Genomic DNA, 18,800 nt, shown 5'->3' with positions numbered 1-18,800 from the left:
AATCTTTACAGAAAACAAGATGTCAGAAAATCAATATAAGCACTCCTATGAATTGGGTGCCAAACTTTGATCAAGATCTGAAGCTAATAGAAAATCTATTTAGTCCAAAGTTATGGAAACAAAAACAATACATTAAAAGCAAAACATTGCATCCACATTTTGAAAAGAAAATTGTAATCAAAAATAGGTAATCTGTATTTGACGAACAGTTCATTCGACAAATGAAAATTCACAGGAATTTGTTTCAGCTATTAGAACAGAATGATATAGCTTTTATAATAATAATTTAAAAACGCACTTTAAAAACAAAGATTGCAGTGTTTAAAGATGTAGACTTCTCTTTCCACTGGACACCAACTAATTAAGTTGATTTGCATTATTTACAAAGCAGAGCTTGCAACATGATAGCTATTCATAGAGGGCATTTATTTTTTACTTTTCAAATAATACAGTAGTCACACAATAAATATAATAAGGCAGTTCATATTTGTCTCAGTGAATCATTAATTTTTGACAGACACCTGTACAAAATACTTGGGCAAAAGCCAGCTAAGATTTTCTGGTATCTTGCATGATTTATGAATCTATTCAGTCTAAATGCAGCACTTTTTTTCTGAGATTATTTTTTTATACTTAAATATCTGAATTACTTTGAATAAAGCTGGAAATTATGTCCCTTAAAATAATTAAACAAATTAGGCACCAATGTTTCTGTAAGATATTTACATCTATCAAGGACATTCGGTAGACTAATTCCCCACTGTTGTTTCAATCTCAAAACTTGTTTGTATTGAAAATTAATTATTACAATGCATATTCATATGCAAACAAACTATGATAAATGGAATAATATTATATAACAAAAGGCAAGGTCACCAGAGTTCAACTATCTTTTTCTTTGGGACCAATCTATCACTGATAAGACTGCACATACATGTACATGTATGCATGACCCCATTTCAACTCGTCTCTATTGACTTCTTTGTATGTGCAACACTTGCTCACTGTATGAGTAACAGATGATGCTTTGTCTGTTAATTCATAATAATACCGACATGTATGATAATTGAACAAACCAATATTTGTTGTGTATCAGCCGTTCAGAGAAGGGGAATGAGTAATAGGAATGAGTTCTTGTCATTTTGGTATAGATGGTTCAAGAGATTACAATTCTGATTAAAAAAAAAATTAAATAGTTATAAACTATCTAATGGTGCATTTGACAGTCATTCATGTTGAAGGATTGCACTTTATGGGCACCTTGGGAGTTTTTGTCATCTTTTCCAGTCATAGATCAATTACATTATTAGAGAGGTTTAGTTACGCGTTCTTGCGCATAGTAAGTGATTCCATTCATCTGGTCTACCCGTACACGTACTGTCAGTTTCGAAGTCTGAGTTTAGTTGTGCGTTGTAACACGCAAACCTTAAAAAAGAAGGCGTATATCTGTATGTCACTGAGGGCGCCACTACACTGTGATTTGACGACAATCAGCGTGCACGATCCCGTAAAATATTGCCAATTTTTGCTGTCTTGGGTAAGTATAAATGACAAATCACAATAGTACAAGTACATTTTCGAATATAAAACTTACCTATTCGGCATAAAAACCTAGTATTTCATGTACCCCTGAATATTTGTCCGTCGTTCTAAATTCGTATTACTTGAAAATGTTGTTAGAAACATACGATTTATAAACTATTTATCTTGAACCTAGGGGTCCACGATTTTAATTCTTATTTTTTAATGAGAATATATAACAACTGACTGTGGACTAATCATACTTTTGATTGCCTAATGCAGCAAAGAAGCCAAATTATTGGATTTCAACACATGTACAAATTGCATTTACAAATATAACTAAAGTAAAAATATTTAATGAATCTCTTACTATATTTGTATATTATTTTCAGAGATAATGGATATCATTGATCTAATTTTGTTGGCTAATGGTTTACAAGATGAGGATCTTTGTCTGTTGGCAACCTCTATTTCTCCATCTACAGTTCCCACTCCAGATGGTGCCAGAATTGATGTTCTTTCACTGACCAATAATCAATGTCTTTCTATGTTCAGATTTGAGAAAGATGAACTCTTTTGTTTGAAGTCTGCTCTGAAAATTCCGTATAAAATTGTAGGTCCAAACAAGACTGTGGCAACTGGAGTGGAAGGTGTATGCGTCCTACTGAGAAGGCTGGTTTATCCAAATCGCCTGGACAATTTAATACCCTTCAAGAAGTGAACACAGCATAATATTCAACACTGTTCTTAATCATGTTTACGATAATTTTGGACATTTGCTGCAGTCCCTGGACAAGTACTGGTTACAACCTGAATCTTTGCAGTTATTTTGCAATGCGATTCATGAACGTGATTCTCCACTCACTAACTGTTGAGGATTTATAGATGGTACAGCACGACCTATATCAAGACCAATACATTACCAGAAACAGGTCTTCAGTGAACATAAACGAATACATGCTATTAAATTTCAATCCATAATTGCCCCTAATGGGTTGATAGCTCACATGTTTGGGCCATTTGAAGGTAGACGACATGATGCTGCCATGTTGGCAGAAAGTGGTTTATTGGAACAACTTCAACAGCTGAATGCTCCAAATGGTGACCCAGCCTACCCTTTGCGACCACATTTACTATGTCCATTTAAGGGTGCTCTTCTCTCTCCTGAAGAGAGAGAGTTTAACAAAAAGATGAGTTCAGTACGTGAATGTGTCGAATGGGGTTTTGGCAAAATAATTAGATATTTTGGTTTTCTTGATTTCAGAAAGAATTTAAAATTATTTTTGCAACCGGTGGCAAAATATTACTTGGTAGGGGCACTGCTCACTAATTGTCATACATGTATTTATGGGAGTCAAACTGGCACCTTTTTCAATGTACAGCCCCCATCTCTAGAAGAATATTTGACCAATGGCGAACAATGATTTTAGAAAAAAACTTTAGCTTGATGACTATGGAGAATTTTGATTCAAACAAAAATAAGTGTAAATTTTTATACATGTATTACGAATAGATAGTAAGTTTACTGTTAATGTTTCAGTTGTAGTAAATAAAAGCTATGTTGTAATCATATACCATTCATTCATAGTGAATGCTGTGTTAAATAAACCTCAATAATATTTGTGTCAAAGGTTATTTAGTTTGTACATGATTCTTTATATCTACATTTGTTTTTTTTAGCTCCGCTATCGACTTTGTCGAGCGGAGCTTATCATATGAGTGATTGTCCGTCGTCGTCCGTGTCAATGTTTTACTTTTTCGACTTCTTCTTGAAAACTACAAGCCTGAATGCTTAGTACTTGGTGTATATGTTCCTTGGGTAGACCTCTCTTAGGTTTGTTCATTTCATGTTGATATCTTCAATTCTCTAATTTTGGTGAATATTTTTTGTAAAAAGTGATATTGTTGACTTCTTGTTAAAAAAAGTAAGTTTGATTGCTTTGATACCGGGTATTACATATATAGGTACTACATGTGGACCTCTCTCAGATTTGTTCATATTGTGATGATATCTTAAATTCTCTAATTTTGGTGAATATTTTTGTCATTTTTGGTAAAAAGTGATATTTTCGACTTCTTGTTAAAAACTAGCCCTGCGTACAGTGCTGTGTGTACGAGGACGCGTTCGGTTGATAGATGTCCCCACCACAGTCCTGCATACCTCCATAGACAAAGTCCGACACTTTGACAAATATATTTTTTTTAATGAAATAACACGCCCAGGTACCAAAAATGATGATCGATCACCAGATATATCTAGAACTCCCAGTTCGGAGTCCAATTGTGGATAAAATTGGCTACTTTGCCCTAAAAACAAACACATTCTCCTGCGTGAATGAAATTCAAAATGACGGCGTTTGGTGGATAATTCTTCTGGTACCTACGCGTTTACATTTTATTCGTCTTTACTAGTCGCTTTTTAAAGACATTTCAGTTTCAGATAACTTTGTAATGGTTGTTACGGATAACCATCGTCATTTCGACCGATTTCGGCTGGGAAACTACTTATTTTCAACTTGCGCACCTTTTCCGGTGCACTCCCGGACTTTGTCTATGGAGGTACACAGGGCTGTGGTGGGGTTCATCTATCAACCGAACGCGTCCCCGTACACACAGCACTGTGCGCAGGGCTAGTTAAAAACTGTAAGTCCGATTGCTTTGATATTATACATATTGTTCTTTTTCTAATGGTGTCTTCAGTTCTTAAATTGAAATGTGCATTGCTAACAGCGGAGCTATCTCAGTCGATAGGCTTCTTGTTAATTATATTCATTGAGATCATTTGAAACATTCCTGAGGTAAAATCGAGACAACATTTTGTTAAAGTCGACAGCGGAGCTTATCATACGAGTCCGTGTCAATAATTTATATTTTTGACTTCTTCTTGAAAACTACAAGCCTGAATGCTTTGATACTTGGTGTATATGTGCCTTGGGTAGACCTCTCTCAGATTTGTTCATTTCATGATATCTTCAATTCTCTAATTTTGGTGAATATTTTTGTCATTTTTGGTAAAAAGTGATATTTTCGACTTCTTGTTAAAAACCGCAAGTCCTATTGCTTTGATATTACTTATAAAGGTACTACATGTGGATCTCTCTCAGATTTGTTCATTTTGTAATGATATCTTTAATTCTCTAATTTTGGTGAATATTTTTGTCATTTTTGGTAAAAAGTGATATTTTCGACTTCTTGTTAAAAACCGTAATTCCAATTGCTTTGATATTACATACATAGGTACTACATGTGGATCTCTCTCAGATTTGTTCATTTTGTAATGATATCTACAATTCTCTAATTTTGGCGAATATTTTTGTCATTTTTGATAAAAAGTGATATTTTCGACTTCTTGTTAAAAACCACAAGTCCAATTGCTTTGATATTACATATATAGATACTACATGTGGACCACTCTCAAATTTGTTCATTTCATGATGATGTCTTCAATTCTCTAATTTTGATAAATATTTTTGTCATTTTTGGTAAAAAGTGATATTTTCAACTTCTTGTTAAAAACCACAAGTCCAATTGCTTTAATATTACATATATAGGTGGTACTACATGTGGACCTCTCTCAGATTTGTTCATTTCATGATATCTTTAATTTTCTCATTTTGGTGAATATTTTTGTTATTTTCGGTAAAAAGTGATATTTTCGACTTCTTGTTAAAAACCGCAAGTCCAATTGCTTTGATATTACATATATAGGTACTACATGTGGACCACTCTCAAATTTGTTCATTTCATGATATCTTTAATTTTCTAATTTTGATGAATATTTTTGTCATTTTTGGTGGAAAGTGATATTTTTGAATTCTTGTTGAAAACAGCAAGTCCCATTGCATTGATACTATGCTTATTGTTCATTTTCTAATGATATCTTCTGTTCTTTAATTGAAATGTGCATTGCTAACAGCGTAGCTATCTCAGCTGAGAGGCTGCTTGTTTTTATTATCGGTAAATTTTACAATTTAAACTATTTGAAATGAAAATTATACTTAAAACGTTAGACTACCAATATGAAAATGTATCTCAACTGCACAAAGTAAACACAATAATTAATTTAAGAGTTTTTTTTGTAAGTAATTCAAAAATAATATTCCTTTCTCTATTTTCAATTTTAGCTCGTTCTTCTCTTTCTTTTCGATCATTTTCTAAGCGTTCCTTATCGAGTTTAAGTCGCTGTCGCTCTAACTCCAACTTCTCCCTTCTTAAAGCAATCTTCTCTCACTGGAAACTAGCCTCATCATCTTGTCATTTTTGGCAGAACGATGTGTTTGTTTTGGTGTTGATGGCATAGATGTTATCTCATTATCATTTTCAATGTTGCCAGCTAAAAGAACAAATAAGTTTGGGTTAATACTGAATGTGAACATTAAACAAAAACAAAAACCTGTTAATTAAAGTTTGTGTCACTAAACACAATTCCAAACATTGAATAATTTTAGCTGACTATTTAGTTTAACATCATACAAGGCAATCTAGAAAAATAAATAAAAATGCGGCACCTACATTTTGAGAGAAGTTATGGCATTCAAAATCAAATCAAAGTTATATCTGAGAAATGGTAAAACCAACGTGGCCTCTGTTTAAGTTTTGAATAAAATAAGTATTCCAAATCTTCTCGTATTTGTACCAAATAATCATTCAAGATATATAGTTGAGGACTAATAAAAGTAATGTAAACACAGATACACTTGTGTAATTAAATAAAATCAATGAAGGATTGTGCTCTTCATTTTAAAGTCCACTTATGACAAAACATTAACATGTTTTTACATTTTAACATTAGACGCAATCCATTTCTAATTATAATAAACCATAAATAATAATTATAAAAAAGATTTAAAACGTTAACTAACCTTTTCAGGCTCGCAATATCCTGTTTGTAGTATTCCAAAAGTAAATAAGTCCACTCTCTGCACCGCCGACCATTCACAACAAACGACTCGTTTTTCGGCGTTAGTAGACCAGGCTTTCCCCGATTTTTTTAGGGTAGCCGTGAAAGGATTTTCCAAGACTACCGTAAAAATCATATTTGAGGCCGCAGCTTTAATCGCACCCCTAACTTGAGACATTGTTTCATGTTGAAATTGACAAGTTTTGATCCCAGGAAAAAGCCTGCAATATAAACCGCACCGCAAACTTTCACAAACCAAACAGCCACCACATATTTCAGAAAAAGTTATACCATTTAATTAATTATAAATTAAGGCATAATTTTTAGTTAGAACATTTCAATGATTCCTGACGCTTAGATTAGAGTCTAATTTAGGTTTTCCGTAGTCATTGACGCTTATTCCAGAGTACAGGTTTATTGTGGGTAGCGTGAATGGGTAAACTGCGTTTCGACAATGAGCTGTTATTATCGTCAAAAATGTTAATTTCTTCTTCAATGCTCAGCTTATCTTTCGAAAACAACTAATTTCTTGATTTAAAAAAAAATCATGCCGTACCATCGAAATCAAAGCCAAACGATCGCACTACAACAATGGTAAACCTCTTCCGTGTTTCGTTAACCATGAGGTCGCTGAACCACATTTACGTATTTAAATGAGCTATGGTAATTTAATCATGTTGGCACCATCCAGCGTTTCGATTGGTTAATTAGCGACTTGACCTATCAGGTCAAAAAACAGTTTTGAGTCACTAAAGATGTTTTAACAAACATGGCGGATATCGTATCGGATCGAGCTTTTATATGTGACCAAAATCATTCGCTTGCGATGAAAAGTTGAATTTTCACAAAAATTTTTTTTTTTTACGTTATTGTAATCACTACTGAGTAATAATCAGCAATTGTAACACTTCGAAAACCAGTAAGTTATTCACTTGTGTGAAGCGCAGCATGACCGTTACCGTGATCATTTGCTACTAAAAATGCATTCGTTTTTTGTTTTTACTTTTAGAATATATTTTTCGTTATTAAAAAAAAATAAGAAAATAAATATATATTACATTAAATAATATACTGAGTATTTTTTTGTTATCATGCGAACATTTTTTTTGATTTTGAACATTTTTTTTATTTTAATTTCCCCTATGTCTAAATTAAACATGGAATGTACAGTCACTCTGCCGGAAGTCGCACATGCCAGTAGTCTAACGCAATTGACTGTGTCAGACGGCTGACTCAATTGTGACCTATACTGGTGCTAACGAATTAGTCTATTCAAGAGATTGTAGTATACAGTACCGTAATCTGCAAATGCATACAAATCTATTTGTAGATATTATTTATTTTGCAGTATGTTATACAGTGTGAAATTCCGTTTGTTTACAAGTTTGTCTGTGTGTAAAAATCCAAAAGTGCGCTTAGAATCGCAACAAAGTTGCAATCGAGTGTTGTGCATCTCATTAGCATATCATTATCCCTTCTGGCCTTGTTTTTTGAAAAAATTTCCCACCGTTACCGAAGTGAATGCTCTAATTAAAGCCGCACCAAGACTTCATGCATCTGAATTCGTCCATTGAAAAAATGAATTTTAATTAAAGCCGCAGCCTCAATTAGAAATTTTACGATACCTCCCTCATCATAAAAAAACGCACAAATATTCATCATTGATGTATTAAGTTTATATTAACTATCAATATTGCATATAAGAAGAATTTAGTAGCAAAATGCGAGCACAATTGTAGAAAATTGTCTTTGAACTTGCCCGTAATAACGTCTGGAACTGCACTTGCACGTTCCGAACGTGACTTCAAGCCATTCTTCCCACGTATGTGTCACGTGATGACGACGTTGCGCGTATTCAGCATGCGTAAATTTGAATGAGAACGCATAACTAAACCTCTCTATTATATACATTGTACCACTGCTGTTTTGTTGCTACAAATGTGTACCATAAGAAATCTGTGGTTGGGTGTAAGGGGTCATTGATACTCAGAATGCCCCTTGAGTTAATCAGAATACAAATGTACATCTTAAATTAAATAATCAAAATACATTTCGAATTAATCAGAATACATCTTGAATTATCAGAATACATTTTGAATTATCAATATTATGTCTTGAATCAATAAGAATGCCTCTTGAGCAAATCAGAATGCCTCTTGAACAAATCAGAATGCTTCTTGAGTCGATCAGAATGCCTCTTGAACAAATCAGAATACATCTTGAATTAATCAGAATACATCTTGAGTCAATCAAAATGCACTAAACAGAAGTTTACGCGCTGTTCTGTGACTTTGTCTATTTTAAGTTTCCATTGGATGGTACATGTAGTTCAAAACCTGTTCTAAGTTCTCTCTGTGCATTTGATGTTATTTCTTGGGCATGCCTGAACCGTTTTGTAAAAAGACAAGTCATACATGTAATTACTAAATTAAATTCACCCTAGATTAGATTCAAATGGCTGAATTGCAGTCATTTTGTTTTTTCTCTGTTTTCTACTTACATGTACTGTATTTTTTCAGATAAACTTTTTGTCGGTACGAAGATAAAGCATAATGTTACACATATGCTTGTTATTTTGTTTTTCATTTCAACTTATGATCGACTGATAGCCACTTTGATCAAAATAAACTCGTAAACTTTGAAACAAAGTGTGTCATCCCTCGTTTTTTTTAATGTCAAACTTATTGAAACATAGTAAATGTATGAACAGCAAACATGTGTCTCTGATGAATGACAGTTGGTTTTGTAATTTGATTCAAATGGCTGATTGGCCAGTCATATTAGTCCCGGCGGACGTAGTCCAAAATTGGGACTTATGTTTTGTGTTCCATCCGTCCGTCATTTCTCAGAGACGCCCGGACATATTTTCTTCAAAGCTGGTACAAAGACAAGTCATAATGGAATCATTTTTTAGCTAATGCTATTTTCGACTTATTCTTGAAAACCACTAGCCCAAATTCTTTGATACTTGGTATGTACATTGTAGGTACCTTGGGTGGACCTCTCTCGGATTTGTTCTTTTTGTGATGATATCTTCATTTCTCTAATTTTGATGAATATTTTTGTCATTTTTGGTAAAAAATTATATTTTCGACTTCTCCTTGAAAACTACTTGTCCAATTGCTTTGATAGTGTATATGTAGGTACATCAGGGTACCTCTGACAGATTTGTTGAATTTGTGACGACATCTTCAATTCTCTAATTTTGATGAATATTTTCTTCATTTTTGGTAAAAAATTATATTTTCGACTTCTAGAAAACTGCTTGTCCAATTTCTTTGATATTGTATATGTAGGTATATCAGGTGGACCTCTGTCAGATTTGTTGATTTTGTGACAATATCTTCAATTCTCTAATTTTGATGAATATTTTTGACTCCCGCAGATTTGATTAGGTTTTGGTAAAATCCCATGCATATTAATTACCTAATTTGCATGATAATAAGCTAATTTTTAGCTGTTCCATGACTGTTCCATTGATATCTAAACAACCACTCATTGGATTTTGATGAAACTTAGTACATAGATGCTCTGAATTAATGCTAGTTTTGATTAGTTTTTGGTAAAAATTACCTAATTACTAATTACCTAATTTGCATAATAATCAATCAATCAATTTCATTTCAATGAAACTTGGTACATAGATACTCAAGGACTATGCAGTGATTGATTGTTTTTGGATAAATATTTGTACATATTAATCACCTAATTTGCATAATTAGTTATTTTTCAGCTTTTCCACAGATATCTCAAGTACTAATCATCACATTTCAATGAAACTTGGTACATAGATCTTTTAGAACTATCCAGAGACTTGATTAGTTTTAGGGTAAATAATTGTTCATATTAATTACCTAATTTGTATAATTAATTAATTTTCAGCTTCAATACAGATTTCTCAAGTACTAATCATCACATTTCAATGAAACTTTGTACATGGATGCTGTAGGACAGTAGACAGACCTGATTAATTGTGGGTTAAAATCTGTACATATTAATTATCTAATTTGCATAATTAACCAATTTCAAGCTGATATCTAAATTATTCCATTTCAATGAAACTTAGTACAAAGATGCTCTAGGACAATGTACAAACCTGATTAGCTTGGGGTTAAAATCTGTTCATATTAATTCCCTAATTAGCATAATAATTTATAATTTTTTTTTATTCCAATCACATTTTAATAAAACGTGGTACCTAGATGGTCTGTTACATTTCAATGAAACTTGGTACCGTATTACCCCGGGCACGCGCCCAGGGGCCTGAACATACAAAATCAGGAAAAATTGGGGGTGGGCACTTAACCGAGGACCACCCCAAAAAAGATTTTAAAAAGTTGTTTTTGTGATCGTATGATAAGGTCAAATAAAGGAATGCTTTCGTACACTTTGTACACGTACTTATTTCTTGATTTATGCGAGGTTTCAATAAACGTGAGCACTCCTGAGAACTGTGGGCACACTAAAACACAGGGTCGAATTTCAAGAATAAAACTTGTTTTATGTCAGCGAATGAAGTTGTATTACTCACTGAAATTGGCTACAAAGTATGGTAGGTATTGTAATCACTGCACGGTTACTTTCTTAGTAACCGTGATCAGTGCAAGTCGAAACGACCAGGAAAAACTACCACTTGTAATCCAAGATGGCGATGACCTCATTAGCATAATTTTGTTCACGCACATATTGATACATCGCATCGTAATTACTGAAGAATAGCAGACAGTGTTATGAAACAAATAAACCTTTTATTACTGATGTGAAATGTTTACAAACTATTGTGAATACATAAACATATCCAAATGGCGATACATAAAAAACAGACTGAAAATAAACTCTGGTCGACCTCATTAACATGATTTATTCACGCACCCACACACACGACAAAATTATAATTGCAACAAGTTCCCACCGTCGGCATGCCTCATTATGGTTATCACAATGGACTTGAGGTCGGCAAAATGTTTTTTTTTCATCGACAGAAAAATAATCCACATGATCGTAATGCCATAGCTGTGATGAAGGATGGAAAGAAAGTAGCAAGTATACGACGTGATGGCTCAACAGTGCTAACTCCCGTTCACAGTCAGCTGGCATCGGTGTCGCTGGGTGTAGATGATAAAGGGAAGTTGTGCAACCAAATTTGCCGAGTTCACAGTTTTTCGCCAATAAAAAAATAACTAAGGCAAAAACTCACAGGTTTTCAGCATTTTTGTAATAAAGAAATTATTCTCTATCAATAATCCCAAAACAGGAACATTTCTACTAATTCTTGTGTTTTTTCGACGTTTTTTGAAAAACCTGCAATTAGGCTGCGAAAGTAGAACATTCCGGAGGGGGTGAAACGGAAGAGCCAAACTTAACGCGTAAAAATAGAACGCGCATTTTGACCTCTACGTGGCCAAGCAATGGCTGGACACGGATACGTTTGCGGTCGTTGCCAATGCCCCCGCGTCCATCGCCTGGCGATGCTCTTTCGTTATGGATTCAGTCAGCGAAGTGCTACGTTTTGAAACCAGAGCTAAGTGCTTCAAACCACTCACCAAAGTATGGATTATTGCAATATTGGATTCATCGCGAATGAAGAGAAAGCGGAACGTCTGCGCCAACATGCTGCGTGGTTCATCTTACGTCGTTAAGTTCCAATGAGTTTTTACGTAAAAACACAAACAAAACGACCCTTTTCAGGGCAGGGTAATACAGTATATAGATACTCAAGGACTATGCAGAGATTGATTGTTTTTGGATAAATATTTGTGCCTAATAATCATCTAATTTGCATAATTAGTTAATTTCCGCTTCTCCATGGATATCTCAAGTACTAATCATCACATTTCGATCAAACTTGGTACATAGATCCTTTAAGACTATGGAGCGACCTAATTAATTTTAGGGTAAATAATTATGCATACTAATTACCTAATTTGAATAATTAATTATAATATTTTGGTATATACATGTACATGTAGATGGTCTGTTACATTGTTTCACACTCAAATCTGTTCATATTAATTTATTGATTTGCATAATTAGTTTTCAGCTTTTCCATCAATATCTCAAATACAAGTAATTTTGAATTATTTTTAATGTGTCTCCAATACTCTCAGCACATGGGAGTTCTTTCTAAGCTTTTTTTGATTGTAATTTTTGGTCTAAAACGTTATTTTCAACTTCTTCTTGAAAACTACTAATCCGATTGCTTTGTAACTTTATTTGTAGGTACCTTGGGTGAATCTCTGTCAGATTTGGTAATTTCATGACAATATCTTAAAATCTCTAATTAGTCCCCGTTCGGACGAAGTCCGAAAACGGGGACTTATAATTCGGTCTCCGTCCGTGCGTCTGTGTGTCCGTCCAGAGTCATATCTCAGAATCCTGTGGACCGATTCCGTTCATTCTTTGCATGTGCCTAGTACCTTATGTGGTACATATGCACATGCAGTGGTTTAGCGATTCGATTCAAAATGGCCGACTGGCAGCCATCTTGTTTTTTGAAAATGTTGTATTTTGGACATGCTTTGTCAGTTTTCATTCAAATTTAGTACATAGATCATACATGTTAGGATACATGTCCCCGACCATCCGTGAGTTCCTGAGTCTGTCCGTCCGTCAGTTTGTCCAGAGTCATATTTCAGAATCCTGTGGACCGATTCCGTTCATTCTTTGCATGTGCCTAGTACCTTATGTGGTACATATGCACATGCAGTGGTTTAGCGATTCGATTCAAAATGGCCGAAATGTATCCTGAATACATGTCCATGACGATTGATTTCACAATTAGATCAAAGATGGCCGACTGGCAGCCAGACTGGCAGACTTTTTGGCCTTACTACTATATTTCCACAATTTATGTACCATTTTCATTCGTTTTTGGCACATACATCATACATATCTGTGTGTTTCATAATCAGATCAAAGATGAACGAACAACGGCTGTTTTTATTTTTGGTCATACATGTATAACTACTACACGGAACACGTGTTTTGATGCAAATAAACCATCTGTTGTAAACGCTACTTGGAACTCAAGTTTCAAGGACTCGCTCGCGACAACCCCTTCGCTTCAATATAATGAGCACAAAGAGAACTTTCAAAAATTTAACCGGGACTGTTTCTTTTTCAATGACTTGTGTTTCAATTAATGCTGTTCAACAGCAATATTTCTCAATGTAGACAAGTACTCATTTGACGATCAGATACAAGATGTCAATCATTTTAATGTTAAAAAGTCATCATAATCAAGCATCAGCTTCTGGATCTATATCTCTGACATGTTTATGCTTGAACTATATTACGATAAACAAAATTATATATCTTAAGTTTGATAACTAACAGGGACTGTGCCATGCATGGCTTGTTTCTTCGGAGCTATCACAGCCGAGAGGCTGCTTGTTTGTTTACAAAACACCTGTGAAAATCTGCCTAGTTAGTCCCCGTTCGGACGGAGTCCGAAAACGGGGACTTATGTTTTGCCCTGTGTGCGTCCGTCCGTGCGTCCGTGCGTGCGTGCGTCCGTGATCACCTGTATCTCGAACATGCATGGACCGATTATGTTCAAACTTCACTCATACATCACACATTATATGGGACATATGCACATGCATTTTTTTCATGATCCGATTAACGATAGCCGAATAGCGGCCATTTTAAAGCCGAAAATGCATCAAAATGGCACATTTTCACCATTCCGGACCCGGATCTCAGTTATGCATGGACGGATTTCGTTCAAATTTGGTACATACATTAAACATAATAGGACCTTGATGCACGTCATTTTTTTTTTCGGATCAAGTTCGAAATGGCCGACTGGCGGCCATTTTGTTTTAAAGAATTCAGTTCTGGATCCGTATCCGAGACATGTCTGGATTGATCAAGTTCAAACTTCACACACACAAGGTACATCATGTCACAAATATGTATGTGCATTTGTTTCATGATCCCATTAACGATAGCCAAATGGCGGCCGCTTTAAGGCCGAAAATGCATTGAAATCGCACATTTTCACCATTCCGGACCCAGATCTCAGTTATGCATGGACGGATTTCATTCAAATTTGGTACATACATTAAATATAATAGGACCTTGATGCACGTCATTTTTTTTTTCGGATCAAGTTCGAAATGGCCGACTAGCGGCCATTTTGTTTTAAAGAATTCAGTTCTGGATCCGTATCCGAGACATGTCTGGATTGATCAAGTTCAAACTTCACACACACAAGGTACATCATGTCACAAATATGTATGTGCATTTGTTTCATGATCCCATTAACGATAGCCAAATGGCGGCCGCTTTAAGGCCGAAAATGCATTGAAATCGCACATTTTCACCATTCCAGACCCAGATCTCAGTTATGCATGGACGGATTTCATTCAAATTTGGTACATTAAACATAATAGGACCTTGATGCACGTCATTTTTTTTTTCAGATCAAGTTCGAAATGGCCGACTGGCGGCCATTTTGTTTTAAAGAATTCAGTTCTGGATCCGTATCCGAGACATGTCTGGATTGATCAAGTTCAAACTTCACACACACAAGGTACATCATGTCACAAATATGTATGTGCATTTGTTTCATGATCCCATTAACGATAGCCAAATGGCGGCCGCTTTAAGGCCGAAAATGCATTGAAATCGCACATTTTCACCATTCCGGACCCAGATCTCAGTTATGCATGGACGGATTTCATTCAAATTTGGTACATACATTAAACATAATAGGACCTTGATGCACGTCATTTTTTTTTTCAGATCAAGTTCGAAATGGCCGACTGGCGGCCATTTTGTTTTAAAGAATTCAGTTCTGGATCCGTATCCGAGACATGTCTGGATTGATCAAGTTCAAACTTCACACACACAAGGTACATCATGTCACAAATATGTATGTGCATTTGTTTCATGATCCCATTAACGATAGCCAAATGGCGGCCGCTTTAAGGCCGAAAATGCATTGAAATCGCACATTTTCACCATTCCGGACCCAGATCTCAGTTATGCATGGACGGATTTCATTCAAATTTGGTACATACATTAAACATAATAGGACCTTGATGCACGTTATTTTTTTTTTCAGATCAAGTTCGAAATGGCCGACTGGCGGCCATTTTGTTTTAAAGAATTCAGTTCTGGATCCGTATCCGAGACATGTCTGGATTGATCAAGTTCAAACTTCACACACACAAGGTACATCATGTCACAAATATGTATGTGCATTTGTTTCATGATCCCATTAACGATAGCCAAATGGCGGCCACTTTAAGGCCGAAAATGCATTGAAATCGCACATTTTCACCATTCCGAACCCGGATCTCAGCTATGCATGGACGGATTTTGTTCAAATTCGGTACTTACATTAAACATAATAGGACCTTGATGCACGTCATTTTTTTTTCCGGATCAAGTTCGAAATGGCCGACTGGCGGCCATTTTCTTAAAGAATTCAGTTCTGGATCCGTATCCAAGACATGTCTGGATTGATCAAGTTCAAACTTCACACACACATGGTGCATCATGTCACAAATAGATATGTGCATTTGTTTCATGATCCGCTTAGCAATAGCTGAATGATGGCCATTTTAAGGCCGAAAATGCATTAAAATCACGTATTTTCACAATTCCAGAACCGGATCTCAGTCATGCATGCATGGATTTTGTTCAGATTTAGTACAATGTGTTGTACATATGCAGGTGCATTTCGGTCATGATCTGCTTTGAATGTATATGTCACTCAAATATGAACGGAACGGGGACGTGTCATTGACAATGACTTGTTTAATAAATAAATTTTACAAAAAAAACAGAGCTTGAATGTTTTGTTTACTAATTTCATCGTTTTTAATCAATAACAATAATTTGTATTCACCATTATATTATTAATCATGCACGAATGTAGGGACAGTGACATCTATCACAATACTGTCACAATTTATTTTCAACTATTATTGTTGTGTTTTTCAGACTGGTGGACACACAAGTAAAGACATGCAGTCCATCATGGCAGACATCGCTGCTAACATGACAGTGGATGAAGTCATGGATAAACTGCTTTCAAACAGCAGAGGATTACATATAATGGAGGTACACCGGAGAAGAAAACTTCATGGTTACAATGAATTTGAAATAAATGAAGATGAACCATTGTGGAAAAAGTACATTGGACAAGTGAGTTGTAATTTTAATTATTTGCTGCATGTGTCTGTGCTAACACTAGAGTCTTGCAGCGGATTAACTATTTACAACTTGAACAGGGTTCAATTTACAGTCATGTGGCACTTGGGTTCCATTACTCTATCTGTCAGTTCTTGTGTTTGCAGCATTTTCTTATAAATTCTGCAGCAGATATCAATCGAACTTCACATTTTGATGAAAAATACTGTGAAATACTTTATTTTAGCTGGAATTAATTTTCGCTGAAAAGACTTTTTGGGCGTTTTGTATGGAATTTATTTTCACTGATTTTTGATGAGTTGAATGTGAAATATAGGAAAGAAAGTATATTTGCTGGATTTTTATCGACAGAATTCATTCATAGATCTCAGATTTCATGTACAGACTGTCAAAAGCCACACCTCTGCTCCCCTTTAATTATAATAATTCATTTGGTTCATTCTACATTCAATGGTAATCAACAGACATGATTAGTTTAATGTTGATAAACATAATTACATGCATATTGATTATCTATTATTAGGCAATTTATGATATCTAAAAAAAATCAGATTTAAATCGAATTCATCACAGAGGTGCTCTGGAATTAATTAGACTAAAAACCATGGATGAAAAATCAAATGTATTATAAATTTTGATAATGTGAATCACATTGTTTTTGACTCCTTCCGTCCGTCCATCCGTCCGTCTGTCTGTCTGTCTGTTCCACTGATATCTGAAGAACCATAAATTGGTTTTTGATGAAACTTGGTACATAGATGCTCTGGGTCAATGTGCAGATTTGATCAGGTTTTGGTAAAAATCCTTGCATATTAATTACCTAATTTGCATGATAATTAGCTAATTTTTAGGTGTTCCATGACTGTTCCACTGATATCTAAAGAACCACTCATTGTATTTTTATGAAACTTGGTACATATATGCTCTGAACTGATGCGCAGAATTGATTAGTTTTTGGTAAAAATCTGTGCATTTAATTACCGAATTTGCATAATGATTATTCAATTTTCGGCTTTTCCACTGATATCTCAAGTACTAATCATCACATTTCAATGAAACCTCGTACATGGATGTCATGATTTTCAGCTTTTGATATTTCAAGTAGTAATCATTACATTTCAATGAAACTTGGTACATACTCAAGGACTATGCAGAGATTGATTGTTTTGGGGTAAATATTTGTGCATATTAATCACCTAATTTGCATAATTAGTTAATTTTCAGCTTTTCCACTGATATCTCAAGTACTAATCATCACATTTCAATGAAACCTCGTACATGGATGTCATAGGATACTGCACAGACCTTATTAGTTTTACACTCAAATCTGTTCATATTAATTTCCTGATTTGCATAATTAGTTTCTAAGCTTTCTTTGATTATGTTGTGCATCTCAAATAGCAGGCAAATATTAGTTGACAAGCTTCTCGTTTGAAAAGCAAATCTTAAATTTTGAATTATTTTAATCTGTCTCCAATGCTCTCTCAGCACACGGGAGTTCTTTCTAAGATTTCTTTGATTTTATATTCTTAACAATTTCTGTCACTTTGTTTTAGGTTATTCTGAAATGGAACTTTTTGCTCTTTTTTCATTTGACCCCATTTTTTTGACAAGCATAATCAATTTTGTTTAAGTCTACAAATTTCAAAAAAAGACAAGAATATCTTATTAGCTATTTTGTTTGTTTTGAATTGATGTCTGCCAAATTGATACAATTTATCAAAACAACAACCTGAATACACAACCAAGAGTGATTTATCGTCATGGCCTCAGGTCAGTGTCATGGCAACCTGTTGATTACCACATGGTACTGTGTGGTGTGGTGGACTAGTATTACATGACTTTACATGTACAAAATATAATACCAGTTAAGTTGCATGAAGTCACTCCACGGTGAAATTGTAATTACGCCTAAAATGTATATGATAAAACCATTATTGACTGGATACGGCTTTTGCTGCCCTTGATCGTATGACTTATGCGCTCTTGCAAGTAAGCTTCTACCGCACGACTTTGGGTCACAAAAGCCGTATCCAGTCCATAAAGATTATTATTCAAATTTAATAACATGGTGAGTATTGATGCAAACATGAATTCTGATGTATCTGCCTTCAGAGATGTTTTGTTGGTTACATTTTGTAGATGATGCCTGAATACTGTATAATTCCCTGCATGATTGTGATCAGAAAATGTCTTCATAAATATGTGACCTGCT

General features: G+C 34.7%; 1 protein-coding gene and 1 pseudogene across 1 annotated transcript in view; both read left to right on the top strand.

The window, feature by feature from the left end:
- The window catches only part of LOC102801296 (calcium-transporting ATPase type 2C member 1-like), a 181,750-nt gene that overhangs the window by 10,688 nt on the left and 152,262 nt on the right, over positions 1-18,800 (top strand). The window contains exon 2 of the mRNA XM_085500018.1: positions 16,376-16,579. Coding sequence (XP_085356144.1) covers positions 16,376-16,579 — 204 coding nt within the window. The remainder of the gene's footprint in view (positions 1-16,375; positions 16,580-18,800) is intronic.
- On the top strand, positions 1,919-3,154 carry LOC144356767 (uncharacterized; annotated as a pseudogene).

The sequence above is a fragment of the Saccoglossus kowalevskii genome, chromosome 6 (genome assembly GCF_978046115.1).
Source record: "Saccoglossus kowalevskii chromosome 6, keSacKowa6.1, whole genome shotgun sequence".
Taxonomy (NCBI): Eukaryota; Metazoa; Hemichordata; class Enteropneusta; family Harrimaniidae; genus Saccoglossus; species Saccoglossus kowalevskii.
Note: the sequence above shows the minus strand (reverse complement) of the source record. Positions and strands in the feature narration are given on the sequence as shown.